Below are 16,173 nucleotides of genomic sequence, written 5' to 3'. Positions count from 1 at the left end.
AAAAAAGCATAGAAAAAGTAAAGATCTGTTTGAGAATCTTTGTGTTCTTATGGATGGTGGACTTTTTATATATGTATATGTACATATATAAAAGCTTTGATTTTTGTTCTGTAAAAGATGATAACAATGATAATAAAATATGAAAAATGTATTTTAAGGGGAAAATGCCTTTTCCATTTTGGCCCTCAGAAATTACTTTTAAATACAGGGATTTTTATAGCCTGTGATTCTGATAGAGGAATTGAATAGTACACAGCTGAATTTCACTGAGTGGAGCTGCAGTTATGAATTAATCTTTCAAACATTATTCACTATTTCTGATACTGAAGAAACCAGTGACTTGTTTTTTCCATTTTAATATACTTTTCTCATAACCTCAGCTGAGATACACTTAGAGCAGATAAAGGAAGGAGACTTCCATTTACAACACTTGTGTTTTGAATCTCATATCCAGGGAAAATGTACCTAAAGATGTGTACAGAATTTTATTACCATCCTGTGCTTACCATCTTGGGTTTGCACAAGTGACAGTGCTTTATTTGTATTCAGTGGACCTGCTGTCTAATCAGTGTGGGAGCCTTTGCTGAGAGCTCTCTGCTGTTAAAGGTGTGCAGAGGTATCTGGTGTATGGGATGGAGAAGTGACACAGGTGTTAACATCTCTTGAAGCATGAAATGAGAATACTCAACAGATGACTCCTTGCTGAGGAGTCACGAGAATACTCAACAGATGACTCCATGCTGCTGTATTTTTCTCTAAATGTGGGCTGGATGAATTTAGCTAAGCTCTGTTGGGTCAGATGAAAGATCAAGCTAACTAGATCTCTCCCAGAAAAAAAAAATAAGGCTGGGAGGAAAGTTCCAGGGAAGCCCCCAGCAGAATTCCTGGCACGTGTGCCTCGCTGCAGAGCAGGGGGATGTACCACAGAGATTGAATTTGCTTGGGCTGCAGGGAAAAAACTGCAGCTGCCAGCAAGAAACCCCACAATCCCTGGTTGTTCTAGGGAACAGACCAGCCAGCTGATCATGGGAAGTGCAAAGTAAGGAGGGTAATTGCTAGAATGACTGAGATTTTACTTGCTCAGCTCCCACGCTTGTCTTGCTAAATCCGTTTTGTGCCTCAACAGATGGTCGAGGGTCTGTTCCCTCTGTGAGCCACACCCAGCACTCCAAATTGGGGACAAAAACATGTGAAGCAATGGACCTGCACTTTGTTCCATGGTGCTGTGGGGAAAGTCAGACCTTTTAAGTTTAGGAGAGCCTGGTAAATGATCAGTGTAACACTTTGCAATAACATGTTTAGCACTGTTGGTTCTCTTTGTAATTGCTGTAATAATAATGGTGCCCTTGTTAAATATTAACATTGATGCCATAGGTACCTGTGTAGGAGATCTGTTGGGCTTCAGGTCTCATTAGCTGGTTACTTAAAATACGGCCAACATGGGGCATGTTTAAAACAGCTACAAAAAAATCTGAAACCTGTGTTTGTCTCTGCTTGGAATGGATGCACTGGGGAGCTGAATCTCCCTGCTTTTAAGGCCTGCTGATGGCTTTTCATACTGTTCTTTGCTTAGTGGGGAGATCTTTCTCCTGTCCTTTCATGTGTCTACATGATGCCCATATAGAGCCAATCCTTTGAAGTAAACAGTGTTGTGTATGGCACCTTCTTTCCTTCCCCCCATCTTGCCGTTTCTAATTGCTGTAGGGTGGGAGCTGAGGTCCAGGGATGTAGTGAAGCAGCTCCTCCTACTTTAGCTTCAATTTTAATAAAAACACAGAGTTTAAACCAGCTGGGTTTTGTGTCAGCTTTAACCTTGTCCTTAGTCCTCTGCAGTATGTTTTTCACCATTGCTGGCTGCTTACAGTGTAGTGACTTCTTAAACCTGATTTTAATAGAAGACTTCTGAGGTGGAAGGGAACAGATGTTTGGGGTTTTTTCTTAAATGGGTGAAAGATGCCATATTTTCCCAGGTGAATTTTCAAAGCATACCAAGCAAGGTGAGCTCATCTTCCACTTAAAAGGCCATGCTTCATTCAATCCCTGAGTGTCACAATCATGCAGCCAGTGATTTCTCAGAGCCACTTTTAGAAGCAGGTTGGCATCTATCTTGCTGTCAGCTTCAGGGACCTTAAGAATAACAATGTTTCTGCAGAACTGTACAGCCAAGAGCTCAGACTTCCGAGTCTCCCTCAGCACATTTGTTCTGGGCAGCATGGGCAGGCTCATCCCCTCACAGGATTCCCTCCCTGGTGAGTCTTGCCAGCCTCTGTGGGGGATAAGAGGAATCTTTTGCAGATCTGGACAAATGGGTGGGTTTTTAGGTCTGTCTCTAAGGATTCTTGCTTTAAGTCTAGTGTTCCCTGCTAGAGTTCCCAAGTCAGCCAGGGTGGAACACATCAGCACAAGAGACACAAATTGCATCCCTGATAAGTTGTTATTACAAATACAACTTTGTTCATGCTCTCTCAGGGTGAATTTCATCATATTTCATGCAGTTTTTAGTTTTAAAAGTTAAATATTGAGGGGAGCAGTGCAGCCTGTGTTGTATTTACCATCTATGATTATTTTAGGATATTAAGTGACAGTAATTTTCCACAAGCACCCATCTCTGACCTTGAGATGGGTACTTTTAAAATTCAGTGTCTAATGGACTCAACAATTAGGCCTCTCACCCAGATGATTTGCAAATTCTTACCCTGTTTGCATTTTGCAGTCAAGATTCTCACTTTTTGTTACTCTCAGTTTTACAAGTACAGCTTGTTCAGAGTGAGTAGATTTAAAATAGCTATTCCCAAATTCTTGAGTAAGTTGACCTGGGTCACCACTTAAACTTTCTTGTAGATTTTCCTGCATTTTTTCCATCTAGTTTTTAATAGAAAGCACCACAGAAGTTGTATGCTTCTGTAAACAAATGTGGTCCATCCACTTGGCAGTGCCTGATGAAGCATCTTGGAGAATCACTGCTCCAGAAACACTGCTGCAGTGGGAATATGAACATTGCTTTCTCCCCAAAAAATAAAAGAAATGTGAGTTTATTTTTATTAGCACTGATATTGTTGATCTCTTGACTTATATTCAGCTGTTTTCCCAATTAAGATTATCTGAATTCAGTTCTCATGTAAAGCCCAGGAAATACTGGCCACAGTTATAACCCACGCTGACTAGGGAAAAAACAAAACCTTTTTTTTTACTATTTTGAAAAAAAATATTTTGTGAAAGCACAGCCAGGCAAGTAGGGAATACTGGAGTGTTTGTCTTTCGTTTTTAGTCCTTATTCATGGTAAAGCTTTCACTACAATGGACCCTGGAAAGGCTTCAGGAATATTATTAATAGGCTTTGCCTGTAAGGCTTTGCCATATAACATCTCCAGAGGCAACTCTGCTTATGTTCAGCCAAGTAAGATGTTTTTGGAAGCCATCCCAAGCAAGTGATTTTGCAAAACAAGTGGATCTTCTTTCTATAATGTGATAGTCTTTCTTCTTTGGCAGTGACTCGTAAAATTTTAATACGGATGACACTTGGGGAAGGAACCATTTTTTCCCCTCTCTTTATCCCAATGCCTCTGCTGCAGTCCACACAGAAAAGTAATATCTTTGGAAGCCATTTTATGCCACTGATTGGGAAATAGGAGCATATCTTTTCAAAAGATAGCCAAGTCACAGGAGGCCTGTGGTAGTAGTTCTGGGTAATATTTGCAGCTTTGTTCCTGGTGTGGGGGGAAGTCTTTTGCATTGCATTGCACAGTGCTAATGTGACTTGTTTCCCTCTGATATTGATGTGTTCACATCAAGGTTACTGCAAACAGCTGGAAACACCTGGATTTCAGAAGGGACATTCTGACAAGCCAGTATGAGCAGAGATAATGCTCCTCCTTGGGAAGGGGGGCAGGGATGGGAGTGGAAGAGCCGTGAAAGAACACCTGCCTTAATCTGTGGTTGCTAGGGTAAGTGGAAGTAAAATGATGATTTCAGGGAATGTTGAGGAGAGTAATTCTGACCTGTGGAAGATGAATGAGGAAAGAAGAAACAGGCTTAATGTCAGGAAGCATTTCCTTATCATAAGACTTATTAGGGTGTGCTGTTGTCAGGAAATGGTTGCAGTTCCATTCCATAAAGCATTTAACATTGGACAAAGGGACCAAACTCTGTAATTAGATAAAAGAATAAGAACATCTGTCTGTCAGAGCCTTTTAATGTTCTGTTGCTTTGCTTGATTCTTCTATGTAGGTGGTATCACCTTGTTTTCACTTCTTAAAGTACTTTTATGTCCCTCATGTTCTGCTTGCTAGATCTGAATGATGTTAGCAGAAAGTCAGGAATTCTGAAGGTGAAGGATGAGTGCATCTTCCTTGATGTCATTTTCACAGAATCACAGAATAATAATATGAGTTGGAAGAGACCCACAAGGATCACTGAGTCCAGCTCATCAGTGAATGGCCTGTACAGTCATTTGGTGCTGTGAACACACAGCAGTTTTGCACATCAGTCCTCCAGCACTTCTCTTATCCACGAGAACATTCAGGGCTTATTGATGGCCTGTGTGAAAACAGTGCTGTTTATTGTAGCAGAGGCAAAAAAGCAATGCCACCAGCAGGCTCATAACATGTGACATCACCTGTAAGAGATGTGACATATCTGGGGGTTGGGTTGGTCTTTTTATTTTCAGAATCAGTATGTCATGAACAAAAATAAGAAAGATTCCTTTGACCACTGATGATTTGACATTACAACAATATGGGGGACTTGTAAAAGCCAAATGGTTAGACTTGTGTAGTAAATATATTTTAGTTAGGCTCTAGGTGCTGGTTTCCAATAGTCTTTCTCCACAGAGGTGATCCCTCCACAAGAGGATACTCATGGGTAGTGTCAGTCTTTGACTTCAGCAGGCCTGAGCTGTCCCTTTTATTTATTACCTGGTAATGTTCCCCAAACCCAGACATCTCATGTATTTATTGTGGTAAATCTGCAGTAAACTTATCTTTACCTAAAGGCAGATTGAGAAGGAGAGCAGGCAGACAGGAAAGAGGAATTGAAGGTTTGCTGCTGACAGACTGACAGGTCAGGCAGTTCCCAGAGGCCTCTCAGAAAGGAGCAAACCAGAGTGAGGTGAGTGAGGTGAGCCTCACTACCCAGTTCAGCAGGATGTCAGGCACTGAGCTTACACTGAGGCTGTGGGCTTGAGAGTACCATGATGCATCCTACAGCAGCAGGTAAGTGAGCCACAGACCAGGAGAGCTGTGTTTTCCCATTAACCCATAAAGAGCTCTCTTGCAGAGGCTTGGGAGCTGGGAAGGCAGGTGGAAACGCCAGGAGCACTGTGCTAGTTTCATGTTTTCATATCACAAAGGACATGGGTTTTCTTCAGGGTCAGAGCTCAAGACTTGCTGTCACAGGGGATGCAGCCCTTCTGCCAGCTGAGCTGAAATTCATTGGCTTGGATAGCCAAACTTGCTTTTTTCTTCACAGACAGCATCTAACAGAGAGAAGCAGGACATCTCTTTCTGCCACACTGTATTTAATGTCAAGGTCACCTGTGGTCAACATGGGATTGAAGCAGCATGTTTGGTATGTGTCCCATGAGCAAGGGTGTGTCCTGTGGAGTGAGCTGCACCTGTGTCAGGTTTGGATCTGAGTAAAGCTTCAGTGTAGTCTAATTAATGAATAGGGCCTGGTAAGGTCACAGTCCAAAGCAGGGATTTGGTTACATAAATTTCTATGCTTTTGTTTTAATAGGGAATCTACACAAGATTTGTTTGGTATCTGAGCAACCAGTTTCTAAAGCATCAAATCCCAAGTAGGAGGCAGGAAAGGCTTCTTTTGATTCTGGAACAAAAGACTTCCGAATACCCTCTCAGCTCTGTGTCCTTGGTTTGGTACAGCACAGTGCCACTTCCCATGCATGAACTGCAAATGCTGAAAAGGTGAATAGATGCAGATCCAGTGTACCAGCTGGGACTTATTACCTCCCAGAGTGAGCACTCAGTGCTGCTTAGCACCCTCTGAAAGGCACAGCATTTGCTCAGCAGAGCTTTTCTTTCTGAGCTGGAGGTGGGCAGAGCCAAGCTCTGTGTCAGTTCTTCCCTCTTCTGTTTGGCTCTAGCTTGGAAAATTACTCCCTCACTGTCAGGGCTAGCAGAGTAATTTGTTCCCCATTTTTCCTCCCCCATCATTCAGCTGAAGTGGAAAGAGGATGGGAACACGTGAGAGTGGTGCTGTTAGAGCAGAGCATTGTGGTTCTTCTTTAGCCCCATGGGGCTCAGCTGTGCAATAGAAACACCTGCCTGACAGCCCTGGGCTGGTACCAGCAAAAATGCTGTTTGCAGCTGCCTGCTGCAGGGCAAGGTCTGCTGCTGTCTGCCTTGTGTTGTGGGGGCCTGGGAGACTTTAGGAGTTAAAGAGTTAAAGGCAATACTTAGCCAGAGACCTCTGGTGATAAGAATATTTGCAGATATTACTGATAAGGATGTTTGCTGATGTTACTCTGGAAAAGTTTGACCTCAGAAGCTGGAATTTAACTGCCCTATATCTCTCTGAACTGGCAAAAGGAGATGTGCTGTGGGCTGGCTGTTCATCATGTGGGCAGGGGCTCAGTACCACAGGCTTGTCTAAGCCTGTGTGTAAGCACAGCTGGTGCCATGTGGGACCAAAGGGACTCAGGTTCTCACTGCATTCATGGTGCAGTGTTGTGGTGCTTGGCCCCAGTGCTGTGTTCCCAAAGCCCCAGGTGCCTCCTGCCCTGTGCTTCCACAGGGGCCTGACCTCACTGGGGAGCTGGGGCACACCCAGTGTCCTGAACGGTGCAGGACAGCCTGGATGCTCTTTGCCCACTGCCATGCTGGTAGTGTGTTGTATTCATATTGTTGTGTATCATATTTCCAGAGTCTCATACCTTCTGGGCAGTTTTCTCACAGCAGATCTTCACAGCAGTGGTGTTGTTGCTTCTCAGTCAGGGCTCCTCTCCAAGGCTCTCCCTGACCACCCCGCCCCCTTTTATCTCAGTTACCTCCATGGGCTACAGCTGCTGCCCAATCAAGGACATCACAGCTGCAGCCCATTTACAATAACTAGAATCAGGGCAGGGTCACTAATACAATACAGAGATCTTTTACTGCCATTCATATATTTACAATACATATATTTACTCAGGCCCCTACAGTAGTGAGCTTCCTGTGCTTCCTGAGAGCAGGGCTGGAAGTGCTGGGAGGGCTCAGTGGCAGACAGGAGTGTGGGGACAGCCTGTGCTGGAGGGAGGAGTTTGTTGCTGACAGAAAGAGTGGAGGGTGGAGTGCCTCCCTCTGCACACCCAGTCTGGGGTGGTGACTCTCAGGAGGAATTATGGTCTCATACAGACCAGAGTGACTGGAGCAAAGGATTATGAGGAATTACACCTTGAGTCTTTCACCTAGAGCTTGATACCACAGCCCTGGCTGATGGGATGGTAGCTAGCTGACCTGTCATGAAGGTTGGGAGGATGATGCTGGATGTGAATTGCTTGTCGCTGGCCAGGGTGTTGTACAGAGCTCCAACACCTCACCTGATGTTCTCCACAGTGAAGGCAGCCTGGGTGATAGGTAGCTGGCATTTCACTTTGAAGGAAATTACCTGGTTTTATCCTTCAAAATATTCTACCTGCTGAGTGACTCAGTGAGTGACTCACCTGCTCTGCTGTCCCAGTAGCTCTTAGCTCAGGGCTGTCTCAGAAGGTGTTTTTCTGCCAGGGCATTTCTGGTCTAACCACAGATGTTGATGGGGAAAATGAGGCAGCAGCAAAGCTGAGTCAAACCTTGGGCATCTGAACGAGCAGGCAAACCCAAGGGAGTGCCACGTTCTTCCCAGTGGCATGAGAGTGTTTTTCCCAGAGCACTGAGAGCTCTGCCATGGTTCTCTGGCTCTACAGTGCTTCCAGCAGTTTTCCTGAGCTCTGGGGCCCTTAAGGTCCCAGTCCTGCTCCTGCTGGGAGAGCCTGCAGATGTTACCAGAAGTGATGTGCCCCTCTCCTCACAGAAAAAGTGGACAAGGCATTGTTCAGATTGTCCTTTACCAGCTGGGGAATTTTATCCAGCCTGCCTTTGGCCACAGCCCTGGCTGGGCATGGCATTAGCAAGGGACTGAAATCAGTGTGAGAGTCTGCATCCCTCTGCCTTGTCACTTTGAGTCACTAACCATCAATAGCTGTCCCTATTGCAGGAGTGGGAGAGAGCAGGAGAGCACTAGCAGATGGTTTTGAGGAAAGCATGTTCAGAAACTGAGCTCCTCAAGGGATTTCATTCTCTCTCTTGCTGTGAGTTAGAAATTACTTATCCTTTTAGCCTTTGTTCTAAAATGCTGCCTCAAACATTGTCAGGAAAGTGACATCACATTAAAAATAGGAATGTGATGTAGTACATGTTTATTACAATTTACTTGCATGGCTAAAAAGAAAAATCCCCTAATGATTATAAAATAAAGCCTGAATATTAAGAGCATGATGACAAAAACCACCCCTTACATCAAAACAGTAATTACCGCTGGGACTGGAACAAAGGAGCAGAGGGACGATTTTGGGCAAAGTTGCTTTGCTGGCTGAGAGAGAAGATGGGGCTGCCCAGTTTTCCAAAGAGAGTCAAGGTCTGTGTCCCCAGCCTGGCCAGTGCTGGGAGCAGAGCCCATCAGCCCATGTGCCCTCAGAGCCATGAGACTGGGCCAGGGCAGCTGTGGCACTCAACACTGTGCAGGGAAGGTGCTGGAAGCTGCTCCCTGTCCTGGCTGAGCTAGGTCCTTTCTGCCTGGAAGTCTCTCTCTCCTTGGCCTCTTTCCACTGCTTTCCCCTTTCCTGGGAAGGACTTGTCCAGCATTAATTGTTCATCTCCCTGTTGAGGCCCATGGAATGCACTGTCCCAGTGTTTGCCTCAGCTGGGGAGCACAGGGAAGGGGAGACTGGTCCATGGTCACCCCTCACATCCCAGGCATGCAGGTGTCTTGCCATGGCTCCTGAACTGGGGAATTGACCTTTTCAGGCCTCATTTGCTTTCCTGAAGGAGAAGTGTTGATTTGTTCTGCTTCCCAGTAGATTGGCAGTACAGGGGATGTAACCTTGCAATGGCTGGAGGGTCTGGAGCTCACACAGGATCCTGAATTACTGGCTCAGACTTGCTAAAACCTTGCTCAGAAAGCTCAAGTGTGGGACAGATCAAAATCCTTCTCTGCCTTCCTTGCTTCTCTGAATTGTCTCTGCCTTTCTCTTTGCTGATTCAGATCCATTTTGGTCAACTCTCACATTTGTATTAGGAAAAGAATATTTTTCTTATCGAATTGATGGCAGGGGATGTTTTGGGGTTTAGGGAGAGATGAGAAATCAAGGTTTGCTGGATGGGACCCTTGTTTGACTTAGCTACAGGTTCTTCAGAGAGCCTTAGATGCACCATAGTTTAAAAATCAATAAAGTAAAGTTGGATTTATAACAGATACTGTAAATCAATCAGATGTGATAAGTTCAATGTTAAGAACTGCTGGCCTGGGTCATTAGATAACCAGGCTCTCCTGGCTTTAGCAGTAATTCCTAAACATGATGAGAGTCTCTTTGTTTGAGGCTTCTGAAATTAGCTTTGTTGATTTATGTGATTTTTTTTTTTTTTTCATTTATCAACTAAACCACTGGGCAAACAGATACTGGTCAATTCAGAGGTCATCAGGGCAAGTGGGGGCAATCTTGGTACCCCAGCTGAACTTGGTTCCATTTCTTGTAGCAGCAGGGAGGGATCTCTGATGTTTTTGCAAACTGTATTTGTGTTTCCTGCTGAGTTGGGTTTTGTGGGGGAGCTCAGCTCCTTCCACTCTTGTGCTCCACGTGCTCCTGTTCCTGGGTGGTGGGAAGGGCAGGAGTAAATCAGTGCAAGCAGCAGCCTTGCAGCACCACAGGGGAGATTCCTGGTAATAGAGGACAATTTTATGTGGTCTGAGCAAGTCAAAAGCAGAACCTCCTTTTCACACATTACAGGTGGAGGAGGAGAGACCACTGAAACCAGCCTGGGAATTAATGTTTATGTAGCCTCAGACATGTGCTCACACCAGGCAGGGATGGAAGTCCTGTTATTAACTTAAATCTTATGAAACTTGGTTTGCAAGGATTTACAGTGCTCTTTAAATATTAAGCACATGGCACAAGTGCCTTGTTTGCCTGGATGGGATGATGCAATGCACAAGGATCTGCTGATGTCAGTAGATTTCTTATACTGCAAATCAAAAACCCATATGGCTTGGACACCAGACATAGGACAAATAGGAAATTAGGAAACAAACCTGGCACCCTGGCCCCTTTCTAGTCTCTCTCTTTCCTTGCCTCTGTGCCAGGATGAAAGAAGACTGTTAAAGAGCACAAACCCATCTTTTAAACAAGTTACCCAAAATTACAGTAGACTTCATCTCCTTCAGCAGACTCTAGGCAAGCTAAACTTAGGGAACTGCACAGAGGAGTCAGTTGCAGAGTCAAAACTAACTCAGTACTTCCTCCCTCCCCTTGCTTTCTGAATGAAAATGCTTCATTCACTGTCACTGCAAATAAAACCACAAGGTGGGTAGTATCTGAATATTTTGGTTTGAAAGTGCTTGAGCAACCCATGGGACATATTTATCAGATTTCATCACTGTCTCCTGGCAGAAGGTAGTTTTTTAGGGGACTGACTCTAACCAAGCTTTTCAGGAATGCTGGTTCTATCTACTGTCTTGCCTGCTTTTGGAAAGCATTTCCTATGGATGAGTAATTTCCATGTGTGACAACAGTAACATATGCAGGTAAGACAGAAGCTTTTAAGTTTTATCTCCTTACCTCTCTGCTCCCATGGTGTTAGGACTTTGTGAATCTTCTTTCTCACACCTTTGTGGCAGCTTCCTGGCTCTAGCACCACAGTTCTCTTCTGCAGTGACATAATCACTGCCCATGTTTGCTTTTTTAAGCTTGTCAGTGATGATGCAGCTGGCACTTCTTGGTATTCTTGTTGGTAGCCTTCTCCAAGAGATGGAAAACTGAATGGGCTGTGGAGTCTGCACTCCACTGTGCCCTAAAGATGGCAGAAGACAGAGATGTGCTGGCAGGTCAGTCTAAGGAAAGATGATGATGCTATTGCTTGGTCTACAAACAAAAGACTTTTGTTTCCTATGCCAAGAAGCCCCAACCTTTTTTGCAAGCTGTGACTCTCTCTGAAAAACAAGCCTGGACCCAGCTGGGGAAATGATCCATGTGCTCACTGGTTGTTTTGCCCCCAGTTCCTCTCCAGATGAAGCATGGCAGACCTCACCAAGCCACACACAGCCAGGGCTGGTGGGGACCCTGGGCAGAGCCACCCCAGCGTGGGCTGAGCCCCAAGTGTGATCCTGTCCCAGAATAACAGGAAGGGCACAGCAGGCAGCTGGCTCTGCACCCATCCCAGCAGGCTGAGGGGATCAGTTCTGTTTGTTGAAGTTAATTACAGAGTGGTGGGAAGGCTCCAGAGGGTCACAGGACAGCCTTTGCATTGGTGTTTTGTCAAAGGGCTCATCTGAAGGTGTGGGGTATCCTGCCCAGCCTGTTGTGCTGTTCCAGGGTGTAATTACCCTCACAGCTTGGGAGCAGGAGTGTTTTCCAGTTCAACCAACCAACCAACTCCCCCCTACTGCTGAATCTCGTTATGTCTTTGTCAGCAGAGCTGATAAACATTCTGTCCCACCCCCTGCTCCGTCTCTTCCCCCACCTCACCTTGGAAACTTTGCCATGTGCAAGTTGGACCTGACTCCTTTACTACTTGTCTGTTTGGAAAGATGTTTCTTCCACACCATTGTTACAGAAGCAATGGGGAACAGATACTCCAATGAATAGTGTAGCAAAATAGATTTTTTTTTTAAATGGCTAGATTTGGAAGATGAGGATTAGTTCTCTCGATTTCTGTATTTTTATAACCAACAAGGAAGCTGAAGAGAACAGTTAGAATTTTTCCATGTTTTCCAGCAAGGGATTTGAATTTCCCATGGTAATAGGTTTGAGCTATCAGCTTCGTTTCTTAGGAAAAAGGAACATTTTCTCTTCTAGGAAACATTTTCAGTGCTATCAGGCTAAGAATAGCAATCTTCTTTCTGTTTCTTCTCCATTTTCAGAAGCATGGCTTATCTTTTATTGTGCATGCAGTATGGAGATTATTTTAGATTAAATGCCACTTTGTTCTGCTGAAACATGAACAGCTTACAGTGCTTAATTCTGTGGCTTTTTTGATCCTTAACCAAAATTAATTACTGAATAAAGAAATTTGTGCCTTGACCATAGCTCTTCTCTCCTAAGCACACCAATTCCTTGATGACCCTGGAGTGAACAGCAGTCCTGAAATAGTTCAAGTGGCAAACAGCTCCCTGGCTATGAATTTAAGCCTTGAAACAAAACCCTCCAGTTTCAATGACAACTTCCAAGAACAGAGCCAAGGCTCAGTGCTGTGTCCTAGGAGATCACTATCACTGCAGGGCTGAGGGAGCCAGCACAGCTCCCTGCAGAGCACACAGGGGCAGTGCCAGTCACACAGGGCATTCGCTGAAGAGGAAAGGCTGCAGGGCAAGGAACTGAAGCTGTACCCTTTGCTTGGTAGAAAGTGTTGGAAGCAGGACATTACCCCTAAAGGGCTTTTTGATGTGAGGATGTGGTTTCTACCTTGAAGCATCTCAGAAGGGATAGCTGGGGAAAGTTTGGGTATCTAAGCTACTGCTCTGGCACCTAGAATGAACACCAAGACTGTCATGGTGCTCTCAGCTGAACCTGAGCCATCACACACTGATGGGAGTGGCAGTGGAGTGGCCGGAATCCATAGAAAAAGCCATGGTCTAGGATCCTGGGCCATTGTCACACCTCCTTACATGCCCTGGGACCAGCAGCTGCCCCTCCTGCCCTGTGCTACCTCCTCACCCTGCAGCAAGCACACAGAGGGGCTGCAGGAGCCAGCCTGGCCAGGGCAGGTACATTTCTGGCCACAGCAACACGTGTGCTCCATCTCTCTCTGCCTGACAACAAACACCTTGGCCCTCCAGGGAGAAAAGAGACAACTTTACAAGGAAGCCAACTGTTATTTATGCATATTTTAAAATACATTTTGTTCACATGCACATCCTTGGCAGCCTTGTTTAGGGAAGTTGTAACAGTATCTGGCTTCTCTTTGGTCTTGTGTACAAGACGAGGAAGTTTTCATCTGTGCCTTTAAAAAAACCCAGCATCTCTGCCAAGATGTATTAGGAGAGCTGTAAAAAAAGGAGTCATCCTGTTCCAGGACAAGGCTTATGTAACAGGGAAATCCTAACAAAAAGATACTCCCCCACCCTGCACACCCTTTTCCAAGGCACATGCCACTCCAGGGTTTTCAGTTGCTTGTTTTGTATTTTGATCACATCTGCCACCGGTTTATTCGGATGTATTTACAAATATATCCTTCCCCAAACCCTCATTTGTACATGCCATAGAACATCTTTATAAAATGCAGCATGGCCCTCACCTCACCACAAGGATCTTTAAATAAAATATATTTTAAAGTGCCAGATACAATTCTTTTAAAAAATACTGTTCTCAGTAAAACAGATACTTGGCCACTGCATTAGCAGCTTTGTATAATGATACATTTTTAGCACAAGTCTATTTCTGTCAGGTGAGCAGGAGGCTCTCGTACCACCCCTCTAGCTCTCCAGTTTCAAGTCCAAAGGCTTTAGAAAATGAGGCAGAGGCAGATTATCCAGAGCCTCTGGGAAGTGCTCAGGTGCAATGGTCCTGATCAAGACACGCATGGCTCCGACAAACAGCGACGGGGGAGCTAAGCCCACCAGGCACTGGAACCTGCTCTCTCCCAGGAGCTCCTGCCACTGCCGCCGGTTGTCCAACAGTTGCTGTTTCATTGCAAACTCGAGGTCCTGAGGCACGAAGAAGAAGAGGCAGTCGAGGCAGAGGAGCTTGGCACGCATGTTGGCGGCGGGCGTGTGGGAGATCTGCTGCAGCAGGGTGTCCAGGGGGGTGTTCCCGGCGCTGTCCCGCAGGCAGGGCGCCGCGCCGTGCCCCAGCAGCAGCAGCAGGCACTCGGGCCGCACCAGTTCGCAGGCCGTGTGCAGCGCTGTCTTGCCGCCCTCCACGCGGCTGCAGCCCTGCCGGTCCAGGTGGGCGGCTCTGTCCGCCGGCGGCAAGGTCTGGATGGCCTTGAGGATTCGGAAGAGCACCCGGACGCGGTTGTAGCGCACGGCCATGGCCAGGTGCGGGGCCGACTGGCAGCAGCTGAAGCTCTGGCTGGGCACGGCCAGGGCGCTCTGGGGGAACTTAGTGAGCAGGTGCCGGGCGTAGGGCTGGTGGTCGTGCACCAGCGCGTAGAGCAGCGCCTCCGAGGGCGAGTAGACGCTCACCTTGCCCCCGTCCTCCCAGTGGAACACCTCCATGGTCCGCATGTCCTCCAGGAACCAGACGGGCAGCAGGTCCCGCACCGCCTGGTAGAAGGCGAAGGAGGATTTCTTGCACTGCTTCTGGGACTGGGCGCCGCAGCCGCCGACCCAGCGGACGCTCCAGGGCATGGCGTGCGGCCGGGCTCCGCCGGGGGCTGCCTCCCACCATCGGCCCGGACCTGCGGGAGCGGACGGGCGGTCAGTGCCGGGCGGCCGGGGCTCCCCGCGCTCCTTCCGGGGCTCGCAGGGTTGGCCCGCCCGCCTCCCTGCCGGTGCAGGGGACAGCGAGCCGGCGCGACACCCTGGTGCAGGAGACACCCGGAGCACGGCATCGCCATCCCTCCCTCCCTCCCTCTGTCCGTCCCCGCTCCCGCTGCACGGGACACCCGTGTCCCCGGTACAAGGAAATGGCCTCTCCTCAGCGCACAGGACGCCCATGTCCCTGGCGCACGGGAACCCGGTACGGGGAAACGGCCTCCCCGCGGTGCACTGGACACCCTCCTTCCCGTGCACGGAGACCCGCTACAAGGGAACGGCCTCCCGGCAGTGCACAGCACACCCATATCCCTGGCGAACAGGGCTCGGTACACGGGAACGGCCTGTCTCCCTGCCCCCGCTCCCGGCTCACCTCCCCGCCGGTCCCGCGGTGCCGCCCGTGCGGTGTCCGCCGCAGTGGAGGGGCGGGAGGCGGGAGCGCCGCGCGCCGCCGCGGGGCCCTTTTATGGCCCCCCCGCCCGGGCGGTGAAGGTCGGTCAGGACCGGGGAACTGTCCGGCCAACGCCGATTGGCCGCCGCCCCGGCGCCCCGGCCGCCCATTGGCTGCGCCGGGAGGACGGGGCCCGGCGCCGGCGCGTGCGTCACGGGAGGCAAAGTTCCAAGAAACTTGGCTGAGGGCTCGGAGTCCCGCGGGGGCGGGGCGGGAATGCCGCGGGGCGGGGGCCGCGGGCAGCGGGGTCCCGGCGTAGGAACCGGGGCTTCCAGGAGCGGGAGAGCACAGGGACATGGGGTTCCTGAAGTACGGGCGTGTGGGGTCCCAGGGGCGTAGGGATCGGGGTTCCCGGGGGTATGAGGTCCCAGCAGTGCCGGGCTCTGGGGTCCCAAAGGGATGGAGCCCAGGTACATGGTGTCCTGGGGTGTGGGGCCCTGGGACTAAGGGATGCAGAGGGCGCAGAATCCCGGGGCCATGGGATCCTGAGCCTGCGGGATCCGGGACACACTCATGGGTCAAGGGCACACGGTGTCTGGGCCACAGAGGAACCGTGCCCGGCGGCTGTGGGACACCCGGCCTCTGCAGACGGGCAGTGCCCGGCTACACGTGTGCCGGGGCAGGCGGTGTCACACCCCCGTGCCCGCCCTGGCAGGGCCCAGCCTGGCCTGTGCCAGTTCTTGGCCCCTGTGGGTGGCTCGGGCGGGGACCTGGCCCTGCCCTTCGGCCAGCACACGTGTGTGCACACGTGCTTGTTGCTAAACTTGTGTCTCTGGGACGTCTCCAGAGAGTGACATTTGCCTGCAGCCGTTCCCTCTGACAGACACCTTTCAGGTTTTAGGCTACAGAAGAGCAGGGAGATGATCATGGTGGGGGGTGAGTCCAGCACTGCCCACAGCCCTGCACCAGGGGCTCCCCTTGGGCACCTGCAGTCACTTGGCCCTGAAATGCACGTGTACAGTCACACACTGGGAAAGCAAGTGCTGCTTTGCTGGGATCTGCTCTCTCATAAGGCCTCCTTACTGATAGCAAATACTGGGATCTGCTCCATCCTTGACCCCCTG

The 16,173-nt window shown here is 48.6% G+C and overlaps 1 protein-coding gene across 1 annotated transcript; it reads right to left on the bottom strand.

The window, feature by feature from the left end:
* Window positions 1-13,343: 13,343 nt before the first annotated feature.
* On the bottom strand, window positions 13,344-14,571 carry ANKRD9 (ankyrin repeat domain 9). Its single transcript, XM_063159926.1, has one exon. The coding sequence runs from the start codon at window positions 14,530-14,532 to the stop codon at window positions 13,657-13,659; it is 876 nt and encodes a 291-aa protein (XP_063015996.1). The 5' UTR covers window positions 14,533-14,571; the 3' UTR covers window positions 13,344-13,656.
* Window positions 14,572-16,173: the final 1,602 nt, after the last annotated feature.

Source organism: Melospiza melodia, chromosome 6 (genome assembly GCF_035770615.1).
Source record: "Melospiza melodia melodia isolate bMelMel2 chromosome 6, bMelMel2.pri, whole genome shotgun sequence".
Taxonomy (NCBI): Eukaryota; Metazoa; Chordata; class Aves; order Passeriformes; family Passerellidae; genus Melospiza; species Melospiza melodia.
The sequence above is the reverse complement of the archived record's forward strand: the minus strand, read 5'-3'. Positions and strand labels throughout refer to the sequence as shown.

Excerpts from the sequence above, each read along its gene's own strand:
- ANKRD9 (XM_063159926.1), bottom strand. The coding sequence starts at position 14,532 with ATGCCCTGGAGCGTCCGCTGGGTCGGCGGCTGCGGCGCCCAGTCCCAG.